This window comes from Poecilia reticulata, chromosome 2 (assembly GCF_904066995.2).
Source record: "Poecilia reticulata chromosome 2, P_reticulata-male-v2, whole genome shotgun sequence".
Classification (NCBI taxonomy): domain Eukaryota; kingdom Metazoa; phylum Chordata; class Actinopteri; order Cyprinodontiformes; family Poeciliidae; genus Poecilia; species Poecilia reticulata.
Window position 1 is genome coordinate 18,638,572 of NC_088831.1, and position 16,009 is coordinate 18,654,580.

The 16,009-nt window shown below is 40.5% G+C and overlaps 1 protein-coding gene across 13 annotated transcripts in view; it reads left to right on the forward strand.

The window, feature by feature from the left end:
• The window catches only part of caska (calcium/calmodulin-dependent serine protein kinase a), a 149,714-nt gene that overhangs the window by 99,139 nt on the left and 34,566 nt on the right, over positions 1–16,009 (forward strand). For 8 of the 13 annotated variants that reach the window (XM_081599119.1, XM_081599134.1, XM_081599142.1 and 5 more), the window contains exons 7-12: positions 6,694–6,869; positions 7,656–7,778; positions 10,279–10,362; positions 10,446–10,545; positions 11,581–11,598; positions 12,116–12,237. In XM_081599119.1, the coding sequence (XP_081455245.1) occupies positions 6,694–6,869; positions 7,656–7,778; positions 10,279–10,362; positions 10,446–10,545; positions 11,581–11,598; positions 12,116–12,237 (623 nt within the window). The remainder of the gene's footprint in view (positions 1–6,693; positions 6,870–7,655; positions 7,779–10,278; positions 10,363–10,445; positions 10,546–11,580; positions 11,599–12,115; positions 12,238–16,009) is intronic. The other 5 variants (XM_081599146.1, XM_081599163.1, XM_081599124.1 and 2 more) reach the window with 1 other exon arrangement.

Here is a 16,009-nt window from a genome sequence, read left to right on the forward strand (position 1 = left end):
ATAGTTGGCGTTGCGGAGCAGCCTAACTCCGCCGATCCTAAAGAGGTTTCTAAAATTATTAAAGAGGTGCTCCAGATGGACCGGGAGGTAAAAGTCGATCGTTCACACCGGACAGCTGCTTTGACGAAACCGGGAGGTGGAGAAAGACCTCGTGTGATCATCGCCAAGCTGCACTATGATGGAGACGCCGCTGATATCCTGAGGAGAGCCAGAGACAAAGCCCCGCTGATCTACCAGGGTAAAAGAATCGCCATCTTCCCGGATTACACCACCAGTGTGGCCAAGGCGCGCGCGGCCTTCTCCGAGGTACGGAAAGCTTTACGGGGACGGAGCGATGTCCGCTTCGGATTACTTTACCCAGCAAGACTCAAAATCACATACAAAGAGGACAGCAAGGAGTTTCGGGATCCTGTGAAGGCCATGGACTACATACGGAAGACCATCCCGGCTACAATATCTGGGTCTGAATAGTAAGGAAAATGTTAAATGCTAAATTGGCACGACTAGTTCCAGTAGTCTTCAATTTCGAAATAATGTGCCTTTAGTTGCTTAAGCCCTAAATGTGATTTTGTTAAGCAATGTTACCTCTCCAAACTGGCAGGTATATGTTAGTACGTGACTGTTACTTCTAACCTTGTTAAATCACTACGACATAATTTGCCTTGATTAGGTTGTATTATTATCATTAGCAGATTCTTTGTTACATTGTGGTTACTGTACATATACTTATGTTCTCCTGCGGGAGCCTGAGCTTCCATACTTTTATCTTCTCTTTCTGTCGATTTTTGTTATATTTTTTATTATTATTTTTATTTAGTTTTTTTTTTTTTTGTACACATCCAGTTCTCTTCTGGTTGTGTTTGTTGCTGCTTTTATAGTGGCTAGGGACTTAAACCCACTTCCTTGCATTATATTAGCAATGCAAACTTTTATTTGTGTTTTTTGCGTTTTGATCCTTCTGTTCCCGGAGGATCTTATTGCAACTAAAAAAGCAGAGCATCTGAATCTTAGTTTTGTAAATAGTGTACAGCAAAGCCTTACTTCCTCTCTGTTCTTTTCTACTTATCGGTTCTTACATTGTCTTGTGATCAGCATGCATGTTACTCAAATGTTTGGATCCATCCATCATTCGGCCGTCACTGCCTCCAATACAATGTTACCATATATATTTTAAATTAAAATAGTTATGAGTACTCTAACTGTAACAAGTTATAATGTCAGGGGCTTGCATAGTCCTATTAAAAGAAAGAAAATTTTACTGCAACTCAGACAATCAAAATGTCAGGTAGCACTACTACAAGAAACGCACTTATCTGATTTGGAACATTCAAAATTAAATAAGTCTTGGGCTGATAAAGTTTACTACTCGTCACATTGTTCTGGTAGGAAAAGGGGGGTGGCTGTACTGATCCATAGGCAGACCAATTTCACGGAAACGTTAGTATATAAGGACAAGGAGGGTAGGTTTATACTGGTAAACGGGATAATTGATGGAACAGCAGTTTCCTTTGTAAACGTATATGCTCCTAATGAAGATGTTCCAGGATTTATTAAGTCAGTCTTCAATATGATTGCTGAATACAGCTCTGGGCTACTGATTGTGGGAGGTGATTTTAATTGTGTGATGTCTAACATAGACAGGCAACCAACCTCTCAGTCTCGCATATCTAAGATGGGCAAAATACTTAAAACTCTATCGGTGGAGGCTGGATTGGTGGATGTTTGGCGGTCCAAATTCCCAAAGGAGAGAGATTTTACATTCTATTCAAGCCGTCATGCCTCTTACTCACGAATAGATTATTTCTTTACTGCGAAGGCCGAATTACACAGGATTGAGGATATTAGGATATTGCCCATTACAATTTCTGATCATGCACCTGTTACTGTCAAGTGGAATATAGGTCTGACACCATCGTTTAAACAATGGAGACTTAATGCCTCTCTCCTTAATGACAAGGAATTTGTTGCATTTGTCAAATCAGACCTTAAAACTTATTTAGACATAAACAACACGCCGGAAACATCGCCTATAATGTTGTGGGACTGTGCAAAGGCCTATCTAAGAGGCAGCATCATCTCCTACACGACTGCAAAAAAAAGACAAAAGGCAGCCAAACAGAAATATTTAGAAGATAGAATCCAGGAACTGGAACTTCAACATAAAAAGTCTAGGGCATCCAGAACTCTGAATGATTTGAATATAACACGCAGGGAACTCCAAGATTTATTGTTAGAAAAGATAGAAGGTAACGTTCGTTTTGCCAAACAACGGTACTATGAAAATGGAAATAGAGCGAGCAGACTTTTGGCCTTCCGACTTAAAAAACAACAGTCCTCAAATGTTATTCAGAAGCTGAAATCGGGCCATAAATCAATTTCAAAACCAAAAGATATTGCTGAAACATTTGCAGAATTTTACAAGGTCCTATACCAGGACTCTGACACTTGCTCTGATGAGAGTAAGATAGCAGACTATTTACAAAACATAAATATTTCTGAGTTATCTGAGACTGTAGCTAAACAATTAGATATGCCAATTCAAGAAGACGAAATCAAAAACGTGGTCTCATCCCTTAAAAATAATAAGTCTCCAGGCCCCGATGGTTTCATAAATGAATTTTATAGTTGTTTCATAGACGAAGTTAGCCCTCTTTTATTGGATGCATACCGCTTTTCTTTAGAAAATAAGAAAATGGCGCCTTCTTGGTCTGATGCCACAATAGTTGTGTTACATAAAGAAGGTAAGGATCCCACTGACTGTGGGTCATATAGACCATTATCGATGCTTAACGGAGATGTTCGCATTCTAACTAGTATTCTGGCAAAACGTTTAAATGTCATAGTAACTCAAATCATACATCCAGATCAAACTGGGTTTATTGTCGGGAGGCATTATGGAAATAATCTGCGGCGCTTATTGAATATCTTGTCACACCGAAAAGAACATAAAGATATGACAGCTGTGATTTCTTTAGATGCCCAAAAGGCTTTTGATCGCGTGTCATGGAAATACCTTACTCAAGCCTTAAAGAGGTTTAAATTTGGGCCCAAGTTTATAGATTGGATCCATACAATATATTCATCCCCACAGGCTGCGGTTAGAGTTAATGGTTTTAGATCGGCAAGTTTCAAGCTGGAGCGCGGATGCAGGCAAGGCTGCCCTCTGTCACCTCTTTTGTTTGCAATTAGCATTGAACCGCTGGCCCAGCTTCTCAGGGACAGCGATGACATCCAAGGGATTTTGATTGGTTCCGAGGAACATAAAATATCTCTGTACGCTGATGATGTCCTCCTGTATCTATCTGATCCTGCTTCATCAATACCCCGTCTGAGAGAAATGATCTCTGTTTATGGTCATTTTTCTGGCTATAAAATAAATGTTGATAAGACTGAGGCAATGGATGTCAATGGTAAGATTCCACTAAGGGTTAAACAATTGAGTGGCTTTAGGTGGCCAAGATCAGGCATTAGATATCTAGGCATCAACATTCCCCTCTCTTTAAATGATTTGTATCATGCTAATTATAGCAAAACTCTGGATATAATTAAAAAAGACCTAGAGCGATGGTCAGCATTACCTTTATCTCTCCTTGGCCGCGTTGAAACCATTCGGATGAATGTATTACCCAGATTATTGTATTTGTTCCAAATGGTACCAATTGCTATACCTAAACCCACATTCGTTGAACTGGATAAAATTATATCAAAATTTATATGGCAAGGCAAGCGTCCTCGTATAAAATATAAAACACTTCAAAAAAGTAAGACAGATGGGGGTCTTAATCTTCCTGATTTAAAATATTATTATTGGGCAGCTCAGTTAAGACCTTTGATTTCATGGATTCAACAGGACTCCCAAACAAGATGGTTGAGTATAGAGCAAGCACAGTGCTCAGTACCATTGAGGGTATTGCCTTTTTTAGATATTCCAGTTAAGGATCTGCCACTGTGGACTAAAGTCACTCTTAACATTTGGATCAAGGTGCGTATCTCGTTCAAGCTTCCAAGAGGTTTATCAATATTAACAAGCATAGGACATATTAAATCCTTTACACCTAATTCCTTGGACAAAAATTTTGCTAAGTGGACTGAAAAGGGGCTCACATTTCTTCATCAATTGATCGACAGAAACAACCTCTTATCGTTTGAAGAATTAAGTAGGAAATTCCTTCTCCAGAAAAGTGATTTCTTTCGATATTTACAGTTGCGCTCTTTTTTGTTTGCACACAAAGACTGGGAAAGAGTAATAAATCCCACACCAATAGAAAATCTTATAGTCCATTTCCAGAAAGGGGGAGAGGACAAAAAATTGATAGCCAAATTATATAGGGTATTTTTGTCGATGAACATTAACAAGCCCTCCTGGACAAAACAAAGATGGGAGGCAGAGATGGCCAAAATAATTTCGGACAAAACATGGGAGGATATCTGCTCTGAGGCTCACCGAGTTACTAACTCAAATACATGGAGGGAATTTAAATGGAAAATTATTAGCAGATATTTCAGGACCCCTGATGTAGTTGCTAAAATGGATCCTAAGGTCCCTAGCTTGTGTTGGAGAAATTGTGGTTCAAGGATCCCCAACCACACACACGTTTTTTGGGCCTGCCCCAAACTCAAAAACTTTTGGGATGAGGTGTATAGAGCTATAAACCGTATCTTTTCTGGGGTCATCCCAAGGGATGTTACTGTTGCCTTACTCGGTATTATTCCTGATGGTTTGCAAGGGCGGGCCAAAATGTATTTGTTAAATGTTCTTTTTACAGCAGCCCTGAAATGCATTACAATTAGGTGGATGCAATTGGAGCCGCCTTCTTACGACTTATGGGTTCAAAAAGTAAAGGAATTGCATACAATGGAAAAGATAACCTACTCACTCAGACTTCAAAAATCCAAGTATGACCTGCGCTGGGGACCTGCAAAGGCCCTGTTGATTTAGTTAAACCTAATGGATTTGTCTTTTGCCTTATGTCGTTTGGTTTTCTCTTCCAGAGTCCATTCTTATTTAAATGGTGTACAGTGATGAGTCTATAAACATGCTGTAGCTGTAAATTGTTATTCCAAGATGTTTATTGTATGGAAAACATCATATTGTCAACATTTGTATTATGTACCACTGAAGTATGATTGTACTTTGCTCTGCTGGAAAAAAATTATTAAAAATCTAAGTTCAAAAAAAAAAAAAAGAAACATCTGTTCCTCCCACTGTTGGCCCCTCCTGCGCTGAAGTCGAGTTCTCTGGAACAGATCCAGATGAACTTCCTTCCCAACAGCAATGCCTGGCAAAAGTATTCACACCTTTTGATATATATATATATATATATATATATAAGTGATAGACCAACCCAAGGTGGTTCATATTAGGAAGTCAAGGAAAATGAGACATGCTTTTCATAATGTTAGCTCAGATGCTAATTGTTAAAGTTTGGTGTGTAGTTTTATTCAGCCCCATTTACTCTGGTTGTCCTGAATAAAATCCAGTACAACCACTCGGAAATCATCTAAGCCATATTTGTCAGACTATAATTTGAAGGAAAGAAGACAACAAATAATCTTTTTTTTTTTTTCTTACACTTTACAATAATGTGTCGTCCCAGCTAGGTCTAAATTAAATTGTCCCAGGATTTATTGCGATAAACAATAACATTGTTGTTTTGAGACAATTTTCTAGTTATACAATAGTAAGAATGACATAAAAAGGCAAGAACAGATTCTCAGATCGATAAACTTTAAATTCTAATGAACATTTAAACCCTGGAACTGGACGACATTTGGATTAGAAAACAACAGGAACAACAAATGAAATAAATTAAGTCTCTGTAAATAAAATTATCTTTCAAAAAAAAGGGTTAGTTTTTTTGAAAGATCAAAAAAACTATATCTTATAAGACTGAAGACTTTTATCCTTCAGTTTATGGTCAATAAAGAAAAAAGAGAAAAACGATAAATCAAGCAAATAAAAATGAGAGTTTATTTTATCATGCAATTAACTGATTTATTGTTTATTGTGCAGTTTTATGTGTGCTATCACATAAAACTGCTATAAAACCCATTGATGTTTATGGTTACAACATGATCAGATATGAAAAAAGAAATATGTATGAGAACTCCTCCAAAGTATGTGTTGGTACACGCTAGTTACAGGTAATACGATCTTTTTGCTTTAATCGTCAGGAACTCTTCAGTCTTTGTTGCAACATAACCAGCTGACTGGTTTCTATATGTTATAAAATTACAAAACCTGCTGGTTGAGTGGTTTGTGGCTGCGGCCAGATAAACCCACATCCCCTGAGAGTTTGCTTGAACTGGACGTCATTTGACTCAAACAATATTTCTACCAGAAGCGGCAGGAAAACAGGTTGAATATGTACGTCCAGAGCTCAGAAATACACATTAAAACGGCTGTTTGGACGGTAAAAACGAAGCTTTCTTCATTTCATGTACAGAGTGAAAAAGTAGGAAGGTTTGTTTCCTCTTTCTGTCCACCACTCATTTGTCCACTTATCTGCTGTTAGCCGCTTGACAAATAAACTCTGACCGTATCACTTGAAAACGAGGAAGCGCTCTTCATTTCTTCCTCTTGTCTCTATTGTGTAAAATTAGAAGTTGGAACAGAAGTGTCGAAGGGACTGCGGGGCCGTAATTGTTTCACGTGGCTGATGTTGATTTACCTGCGTGTCTATGTGGCTGCAGGGCGAGTCGGGACGCCCCACTTCATGGCGCCGGAGGTGGTGAAGAGGGAGCCGTACGGGAAGCCAGTGGACGTGTGGGGATGCGGGGTCATCCTCTTCATTCTGCTGTCGGGCTGCCTGCCCTTCTACGGCACCAAGGAGCGACTGTTCGAAGCCATCTGCAAGGGAAAATACAAGGTCAGGGGTCACGATACGGAACCGGCCCCATCATGAGTCGACACACCGTCGGCTTCAGCAGGCCTGCATCAGGCAGCATGTAGAAACAGAGACATACTGCCTCCTGCAAAAGGCAGAGATCATTATAAATTATATTACTTATCATCTAAATAGTAATTATCTATAATTATAAATTCAGTAATTTATAATTTTGGGTTTTATAAGAAAATTTGCATTAAAAAAATTATTAAATAATGTATAAAATATTTATTTTTAAATGTAATTTGTAATTAAAGAAGTGGTCATTTTTTTTTCTCATCCAAAATTTTTTGCTTATGTCAGCATGTTCACTTTAAGCTCTAAACAAATCAAATAGCGAAAATAAATTAATTAAAAAAGAAAGATTGAGACCCGACAGCAGCTGCTATTTAAAAAACAAAAAGCTTTATTTTTAATGATCCACACACCAATGCTGCCTTGATTTTCTCAACTCTTTAAAGATTTAGAGCTGCTTCCAGAATGTGCAGAGCAAAGCAAGGCCTGGAGGTCTCAGTCAGGTCCACCACACTAACAAACCTGCCTTCATACTTGCTAACTATCACCTTACACAACCAGGCGATTGGCCCAAACGATGAACCAACTGTCCACTTTCACCACCATTCATTTCCCTTTTCTGTAAGTCTGTGGTCTTCTTGTGTGAACCATTCTCACAGCAGACCTTCTGCACACAGGATGCCTTATGCTGGTGAGAGTGGAGCACGTTAAAGCGCAGCGCGCTGAAAATGTTTTCGTCTTGTTGCTGTGCAGATGAATCCCCGTCAGTGGAACCACATCTCAGAGAGCGCCAAGGATCTGGTGAGGCGCATGCTGATGTTGGACCCGGCGGAGAGGATCACCGTGTACGAGGCTCTGAACCATCCCTGGCTCAAGGTAACGCCGCGTTCTGAAACGATAAAAACAAAACAAACGCGGCTCAGTGTTGGGTTTCTACCTCACGCTGCTGCTAAAAGAAATTTATAAATGTCCTTTCTGTGTTGGAAAAACATACTGCTCCTTCATTGTTACACGTCGAAAGTTATGACTTTTTCAAACTTTCCGCCTGTTTGGTGTAGAAGACCACGGTGGAAGAGAGACTCGTAGCCCGAAGCTGGAGCCAAATCACCGTCCTCGCTCTATAGAGACCAAACCGGTGACGAGAAGCGGCGCTCGTGCCGCTCGTCTTGTTTCTGCAGACGCTTTGATCCCGTCTTCTTCTGTGGGCAGCGGCTGAGAGAGACGTCGAGATGATGTCTTGACAGCTCAGCGCGCCCAGGAGCTGAATGACACATCAGGCAGGCGTGAATCTTTCAAAGCCGAGTCTGGTTTCAGTTTTGATTTTTCAGCTCTGCTGGAAAAGTTTCCCGTCTGGATTCACAGACGTTCTGACAGTTTCTGTTTTCGACACATGAGAATCGGCCAGGTTGAATACTTACCCCGGCTGGACGTCTTTGGTACACAACAATCAAGGATTCACACCTATAGTCCAATCATTAGATACATTTTCCTTTAAATAAGAAACAATTAAAATCACACTTGAATCCATTTGTTCAGGTGATAAGTCATTAAAACGACGCGCCTGCCGTCCTGCTTTGTGTCAGTGATTCAGCCTGATGGTATCTTCATATTGTCTTTCCGCCTATCGGGCCTCTTGCATTGTTTAGACACCACAGTCTTCCTCAGCGTCGTTTCTGATCCAGTCCATCCCGTTGTGACCACAGTAGGCTGTGTCTCTTAGCTCCTACTTAGGAGTTTTTATGACATTTGTGCTAATTTGTGATGTTAAATGTGACTTTTTCTTTAAACGCTGTATCGGTCACAGACATGACATCAAGTAAGGCTGAGGTGGCGGTGACTCAAACCCAAAGTTTTTGGCCAATTTTGAGGAAAAATGTCAGTAAAATCAGAAAAAAAATTGGGGATCTGTTGATTTTATGCAAATTTTGTAGATTTGTGAAAACCTGGAGGATCTTATTGATGTAATTCGGAGTCTAGACGACCACATAAAGAGCTGCGGCGGGCCAGATGTGGCCCCCGAACCTTGAGTTTGACACAGTCTTTATTTCTTATTGAAGGTACGCCTACATTTCCCCCCCTCAAGAACAATACATTACTGCTCTGTTCTATAGATAATAATCCACTGATGAAGGAAGGGCACTCTGTGATCTGTCGTTAATCTGTCAGTCGCTGTAAGATTAGCCACCATCACAGCAGAAGAAAGCAGAGAACATCCAGAGGAGCTTGATTGGTTTAGATCCTCTCTGCCAACTCTCCATTTCAAAACACGGAGTGTAAAACACACTTCACGCTCCAGGTGAACTTTGTGCAGAGACTTTGGAGCCCTGGGGCCGAGAGTTCAGCAGGCAGGTTGTATCTCGAGCTTTTTTCCTGGTAATTTATTGCTGGTTCCAGGTTTCGTTCAGGATGAAGACTGAGTGGAATGAAAAAGAAACCAATGTGACGACATCACATACCTGCAGTGCTGAGGTAATGCTCAAACTGCCAGATGTGATCTGAGTGACGCACGGTTTATTTTTGGATGAACTTACCCAGCGGGTTGCTTTTGTTTTGGACATTTTTCTATAAAGGGCATCAGATCTTGGCGTAGAAAATCTATTTTTGACGGATTGGTTGAAACTCGATAGAGTTCTGAGCAACACCAGTCAGGTTGTGGACGGAGCGACTCTGTTCCCAGGTGTGGATGTAAACTCTCACCTGAAGCCTAAAAGCCAGAGAAGCGCTCATCGTGACCCAGTTCCAGATCCTCCAACAGACTCCTGAGTTTCCTAACTTCTGTCTTTTCCAAGCAGCTTTGATAGTAGTGAGCTCACACTGGTGTCAGTGATGACTCAAAAAAGCAAAAAACCCCATTGTTTAAAAGCTTTGTACATTAATGTAGCGTAACTTGGTAAGTTTTTCCAGCCTGGTTAATTTCTTCTCTTGTCGTGGCGCTGCCTCTCCTCTGAAACGGACTCAGAGTTTCACAGACGGCCGTGAGGGAAGAGCGAGTTCATGATGCTTTTGGGCACATTTGGGAAACTTAAGCTTTTAAGCAAATTATGTTTAGATAATTTCTAAACATGCCTAGTTTGTCCAGCTGTAGCGTCTGTTTGGTGTTAATATTGGTTTGAAATTCGACGTGAAGGAAAAGTGAACATTGGTGAACAACAAGCATCACCAACCTTTAAACTCTTAAGGCGAATATGAAAAATTTCCATACAGATTATGAAAATTAAGCCAAATGTTCTTGTAGGATCTAAAGTTTGTACTGGACGAAGTAGTTTCCCGTTTTAGGTGGAGCTAAGAAAGTAAAAGTTGAAGAACGTAAAGATGGCCACCCATGATGCCAAGACGGGAATGAAAAGATGACGGTTCTGTTTGTGGTTTTCTGCAGGAGAGGGACCGGTACGCTTACAAGATCCATCTGCCAGAGACCGTGGAGCAGCTGAGGAAGTTCAACGCCAGGCGGAAGCTCAAGGTTCCCGTCCGTCCGTCCGCCATGGAATGTTCCGGAAGGTTTGAAGAGGCCCCGCGGCTTTAACGCTCCCCGTGTCGTTTCAGGGAGCCGTGTTGGCCGCCGTGTCCAGTCACAAGTTCAGCTCCTTCTACGGCGATCCACCGGAGGAACTCAACGACTTCTCCGAAGACCCCACCTCCTCAGGTGCCCTCTCCGCTCACCCCTCCTCTCTCGCCGAGAACACGGCTGCCTTCCAGTGTTTACCCTTTTCGTCCTGATTGCTGCTGTCTCTATTCCTCTCCAGCTGCTCTTAGACGAGCAGAAAATGAACACGGGGGACTGTGCTCATTATCTCATTAAGCAGGTTAATAGATGCTGTGAAAGCTAAGCGTTGCTGCAGGACACGCTTTTTGTTTTTTCTCTCGGTTTTGTTTTGAAGAGCTTTGCGGCGGCAGAAGGATTTTCCTGGTCTTTTCTCTGGAGTGTACATGTCTTTAGTTTGTTTCTAGCTCTTCTGATACCAGCAGAGGGATCACTTGTTTGTAAACACGACGGAAACCAACCTGCCCGCCTTTAAGCTGTCACTGGTTGTCATGGTTACCCACCGTCGCCTAGCTTTATTAGCAATAGCTATCATGTCGTCAGCGAACTACAACTGTTCATCACAGCATGATAAAATAAGTTTTCTAAATCTGTAAATTTTCACTTGTTTAACGAAAGAATAAATGAGATGCAATCATCTTTGCATGTTTGGTCCCAATTAGGGGTCATTTTGACTGCAGGAGATTCTGCGCTGTTCTACTGCAGGTCAACTTTTTCTAGGCAGGGGAAATAAAAAAATAGATGCTCATTTTCAGACTTTTGTGTTGTTTGGTGACTCTAACAGAAAAATCCCACAAATTTCACATCTTGTCACCTACCTGAAATAACGGCCTAAGTCATTTTTTTTAAGCAAAATGTATTTATTTTTCTTTTCTTTTTATTACCATCTTCTGAATCGAAGATTGAGAATTATTTTATGAAGGTGATCTGCATTTTTTTACGAGTTGGAAATAACTTTATTATACTAACTGTGAATAGTTTTTAACAGTGAATAATATGTTCCTGGTTTCTTTCTGTTCTTTCATGCACAGCACAGAAGGTGCTGGCGCAGCATGTTGTCGGCTGATAATCCAAACTTTTCCAAAGTGTCACTCTGTTTCTTTCTGTCTCTCTCTGTTAATGCTTCCCCTGGGCTAGGACTCCTAGCAGCAGAACGTAGGTATCCAGGTGGCTAGTGTGGGTGTGTGTACGCGTGTGTGTGTGTGTGCGTGGGTGTGTACCTGTGTGTGTGTGTGCGTGTGTGTGCCTGCATGTGTGTCTGTGCCTGTGTGCGTGCGTGCGTGCGCGCGTGTGTGTGTGTGTGTACGTGTGCGTGTGTGTTGGGATTCTCTAAATGCAGCAGAAAGCTGTCTTTGGTGTTTGTTGTTCTCCAGCTTCAAGCGCTGTGGTAATTTAGTCGACGTTTCAGGTGTTTAAACAGGAAAAATGAGTAGTTTGTTTTGTTCATTTATGCTGTAATTTCATTGTGGAAATGATCTAAAGTTGTGTTTTCTAAATTACAAAAACACAAACTCCAAAACTTCATTTCACTACCTTCATGATAATTAACTACTTTGAGTTGCTCCGTCACAAAAGGACAAAGAGATGCACTGATGTTGTGTGTGTTTTTTTTTGTAACCTGATAAAATGTGAAACGAGCTCTTGACGAGCCTCGTGACCTCTGACCTCGCAGGCGCTGTGTCTCAAGTGCTGGACAGTTTGGAGGAGATCCACGCTCTGACAGACTGCAGCGAGAAAGACCTCGACTTCCTCCACAGCGTTTTCCAGGACCAGCATCTACACACACTGCTCGACGTAAGTGTCCCTCCCACACACACACACACACACACGCACGCACACACACACACACACACACACACACAGCGTGACATCATCATCACCAAATATATAAGCATTCACACACTCTGTTCCCTCTGTGGTGGCTCACATCTGGCTCGACTCCCTCTACATCGTGATGACTGACGAACAGCTGCAGCTGCCGTAGAGGTCATGACCTCAGAGCCTCTGATCAAAGGACGTTTGAGAGGCTGGGATCCGTCAAGACACTTTATTTAAACCTTTAGCTGCTCGCGATTACAACAGCCTCTCACACATTTAGCACCAAAAGAAGCTTGATTTTTATTCACAGATTATTTTACTGTGAATAATAATCACAGTAAATTCATAGATTGTTTTCTGCTATTGATACTTGTTTAGTGTTATTTGAGATTCACTGCTTTTATTGTCATATGCACAGTATTTGTTAACATAATGATAAAAAAACAAGAAAAAAACAGGGATGCACCGTATTGGATTTTTGGATGATATCTGATATGCCGATATACTAAAACTCATTTGGCCGATAACCGATACCAATACTGATATTTTTTTGCTGTACCTACTTGCTGAAGCTATACGACTTTCTCTACTGTGGAATTAAAATGCTGTATTATTATCACATTTATTCATGACATCTGCTCTCTTTAAGACAATGACAACACTCAGTTTTTTTATTATATATAAATATAGAAAAGTTAAATGCTGCAGTTTTAAAGCACAGAAAAAATATGTTAAGGGAAATAATCTGCAGTGGAACTAGTACATTTTTTTAACAATATAAAAAAATTATTGACTTAAACAAGTTAATATATCTTGCTGAATAGTTTTATGTAAATTGGTTTTTAAGAGTTTTGCTCTAGAAAACAGCAAAAATGCTTGGTAAAATTTTGTGTTTTTGCAGTGAACCTGCAACTATCCACACTTTTCCGTCGTAGATTTTATTTTCAAGTAGATTTCTTTGTTTGTTTTGTTTTGTTTTTTGTCGACCGGTTCTGTGCAGTAAAACCCTGAGAGATAGTTTCACCGGCTGCGTCTGACTGCAGCACCTCAAACCCAGGATGAGATCATGGGAACCGAACCGACAGCAGTTTGATTCGTGTCGTAAATGAACCAGACCTGATTCCCACAGGCAGCCAGCGTGTGCATGTCTGAGCGCAGCCTGCTGCCTGTCAGGCCTCGTCGCCGTCCGTCACTGTCGGGCCGCGTTTTCCGCACAAACACGGTATAATCAAACACGTTTCATCTCACAGTCGTTCGGCCGTTGAGGAGTTTTCGATCTCGGTGATTTGACGCGCTGACAACGAGGCGAGTCACTCCGCTCTTCTGTCTCACCGTGTTGGAAAATCTTTGCTCTTCTGTTGAAAACATTTACTGTCAAGTCAAGTCCCATTAAAATCCTCATTTATCTGCAGGTTTTACATCAGTGGTCGTCGAGGTGAACTCTTCTCACTTGTAGAGGATTTCTTACCAAGTTATAGATAAGTAAAACAACACAAACCCTGGCAGTTGGTTGCAGCATTTGGTTATCCTCATGCTTGCTCTCAGTCTTTCTTTTTATCAAACTGTTTTCATATTTAAATAACAGTATTTCATACGATAGACTAAGTGGGATATTTATTATAAAAGGATATTTTGCGCAGCTTGTGTCAGACTTTAAATAGGATTTCCTTTAAGGCCTCATGAAATCTGTTTTATTATTTTCCAAATTCAGTTTTTGTTTTTTTTTTCTCTCCAAATTAAACTTTATACATGTACATTTTTCTGAATTCCGTCTTTTTGCATTTTAAACATACCTATGAACTCAAAAAGTATGTAATTATGGAGTGAATGAATAAAATGGAACAAATCAATAGCTAGAAGTCAAGATCTGCTGTTGTTATGAAAATATGACAAGTTTTTGTGATTTCATGTTTCAGGTAGCGATACCTTCCTTAGCTGTAGGTAAACGGTTAACATGTCTTGGTGAGGTTGCATTTATATCCTACTCTTAATCTTTTACAAATAATGAAGTTTAGATGTTCATAGTTTCAAATTATTTAACTCTGTTTAAGTTGACTCTGCTTAACTTCTCCACAACTTTATCCCTGACCCGTCTGAAGCCGTTTTAACAGGACGACTGCATATCTACTGAATTTACATTTGTTGGTCTTTCTCTTAATGTGCTACCTCTGCCAAATAATCACATAATGCATGGACAAATCTGTGTTTGCTGTGCTGCAGCCTTATCATCATAAAAACAAAAGTAACAATAAAATTGTCTTGTTATTTTTACTGGGATCCCAGCAGTCTGGGTTGGGCCGTCAGAGAGGATCTGGCATCTCGTTAAAGGGGCAGTATTATCTAAAATGTGCTTTTTTTATAGCTTTACTTCATGTTATAATGTTAGTCCCTCATCAAAAACATATTTAGAGTGTTGACTTGATTCTTTCATGTATTAAGGCGTGTTTGAAAAATCCTTTAATCTCCCATGCAACCATTGAGCTGTGAAAATCGTCTGGGTGGACCTAGCCCCGCCTTCGAGACAGATTTTCCTCTGAGCTGCAGTTTCCAAGCTTGTAAGCAACCCTTCCTCTATAACTCCCCCACTCAGCTCCTTCAGACTAGCCAGCAGCAATTAGCAGACACCTGGTGGAACTGAGCATCAGCAGAGCTTATAGGAGCTGCTTCTCAGAGCAACGCTGGTAAAACGTTGTTAAAGGGTTAATAGAGGAGCCATGTTGGGATGACTTCCTGAAGGCAGAGTTTCAGAAAGAGCAGGAGTTTTTAAAGAGACAGAGACCCAATTTCAAGCCATTAAATTACAAAGCCAAATTTTGTTTAAATCATATTTGACGTATACATCATTTTTATAACATCTGAAGTTAAAATAGTAGCTTGATTGTGCTACAGGGCAGCACTAAATGCCTGGAAAACATACAATACTGCCCCTTTAATCCCCTCAGTGCTGTGAACAGCCAGCCAGCTGCTCTCTGCTGCTCTCTGTGACTCAGATGTGGACAGAGGCAGCTGCTGACTGCTGACCCACCGATGCATCACCTCCTCACAGACCGTACTTCAGGAGTAGAGCAGACCTTACGTAAACATGTCTTCGCCTTCCTTTCCGGCTGACCCTGTTTTCCGTCCACCGTTTTCTTTGCTCAGCTGAGTGTCCAGCAGCAGGGTTTGAAGTTTACACTGAAAATGAGACTGAGACCAGCCGACCCGTCTGCAGTTTGTTTGTGAAATAACCGTGTTCAAACACTTTCATTTCACAGCCTAAATTCTTTCAGGAATTACGTTTAGTCAATCCAGTATTTACGTTTATTTACCAGGATGGATATTTTTGAAATATCAATTTGCACAATTATACAGTCAATGGAAATGCAGCTACTCCAAAAATAACGAGAGAAAGAATGTCTTCATTATTATTATTACTATTTTATTTTACTGTTGAGATTTTGAATCTCAAAAAATTGAGATTTTTTTTTTTTACATTTCTTTAATATTTGGTGTAACTTCCCTTCAGACTGTTTGACTTGGGTCAAACGTTTCATTGACTTGCATGTAAATGTTTTGAGGTTAAGGGGTTGTTGACTCCTCACAATAATTTGCTGTTTTGACCAGAGGTGAAAGTAGTTTTTAATTCTGGGGGGTACTATGACAGAATATATATATTTATATATATATTTATTTGTGTGCTTTGGAGTTTCTGTGCTGATAAATTTCTTTGCGAAGCGATAAAAGCTGGTAGCTCTTGCATTGTTACTGA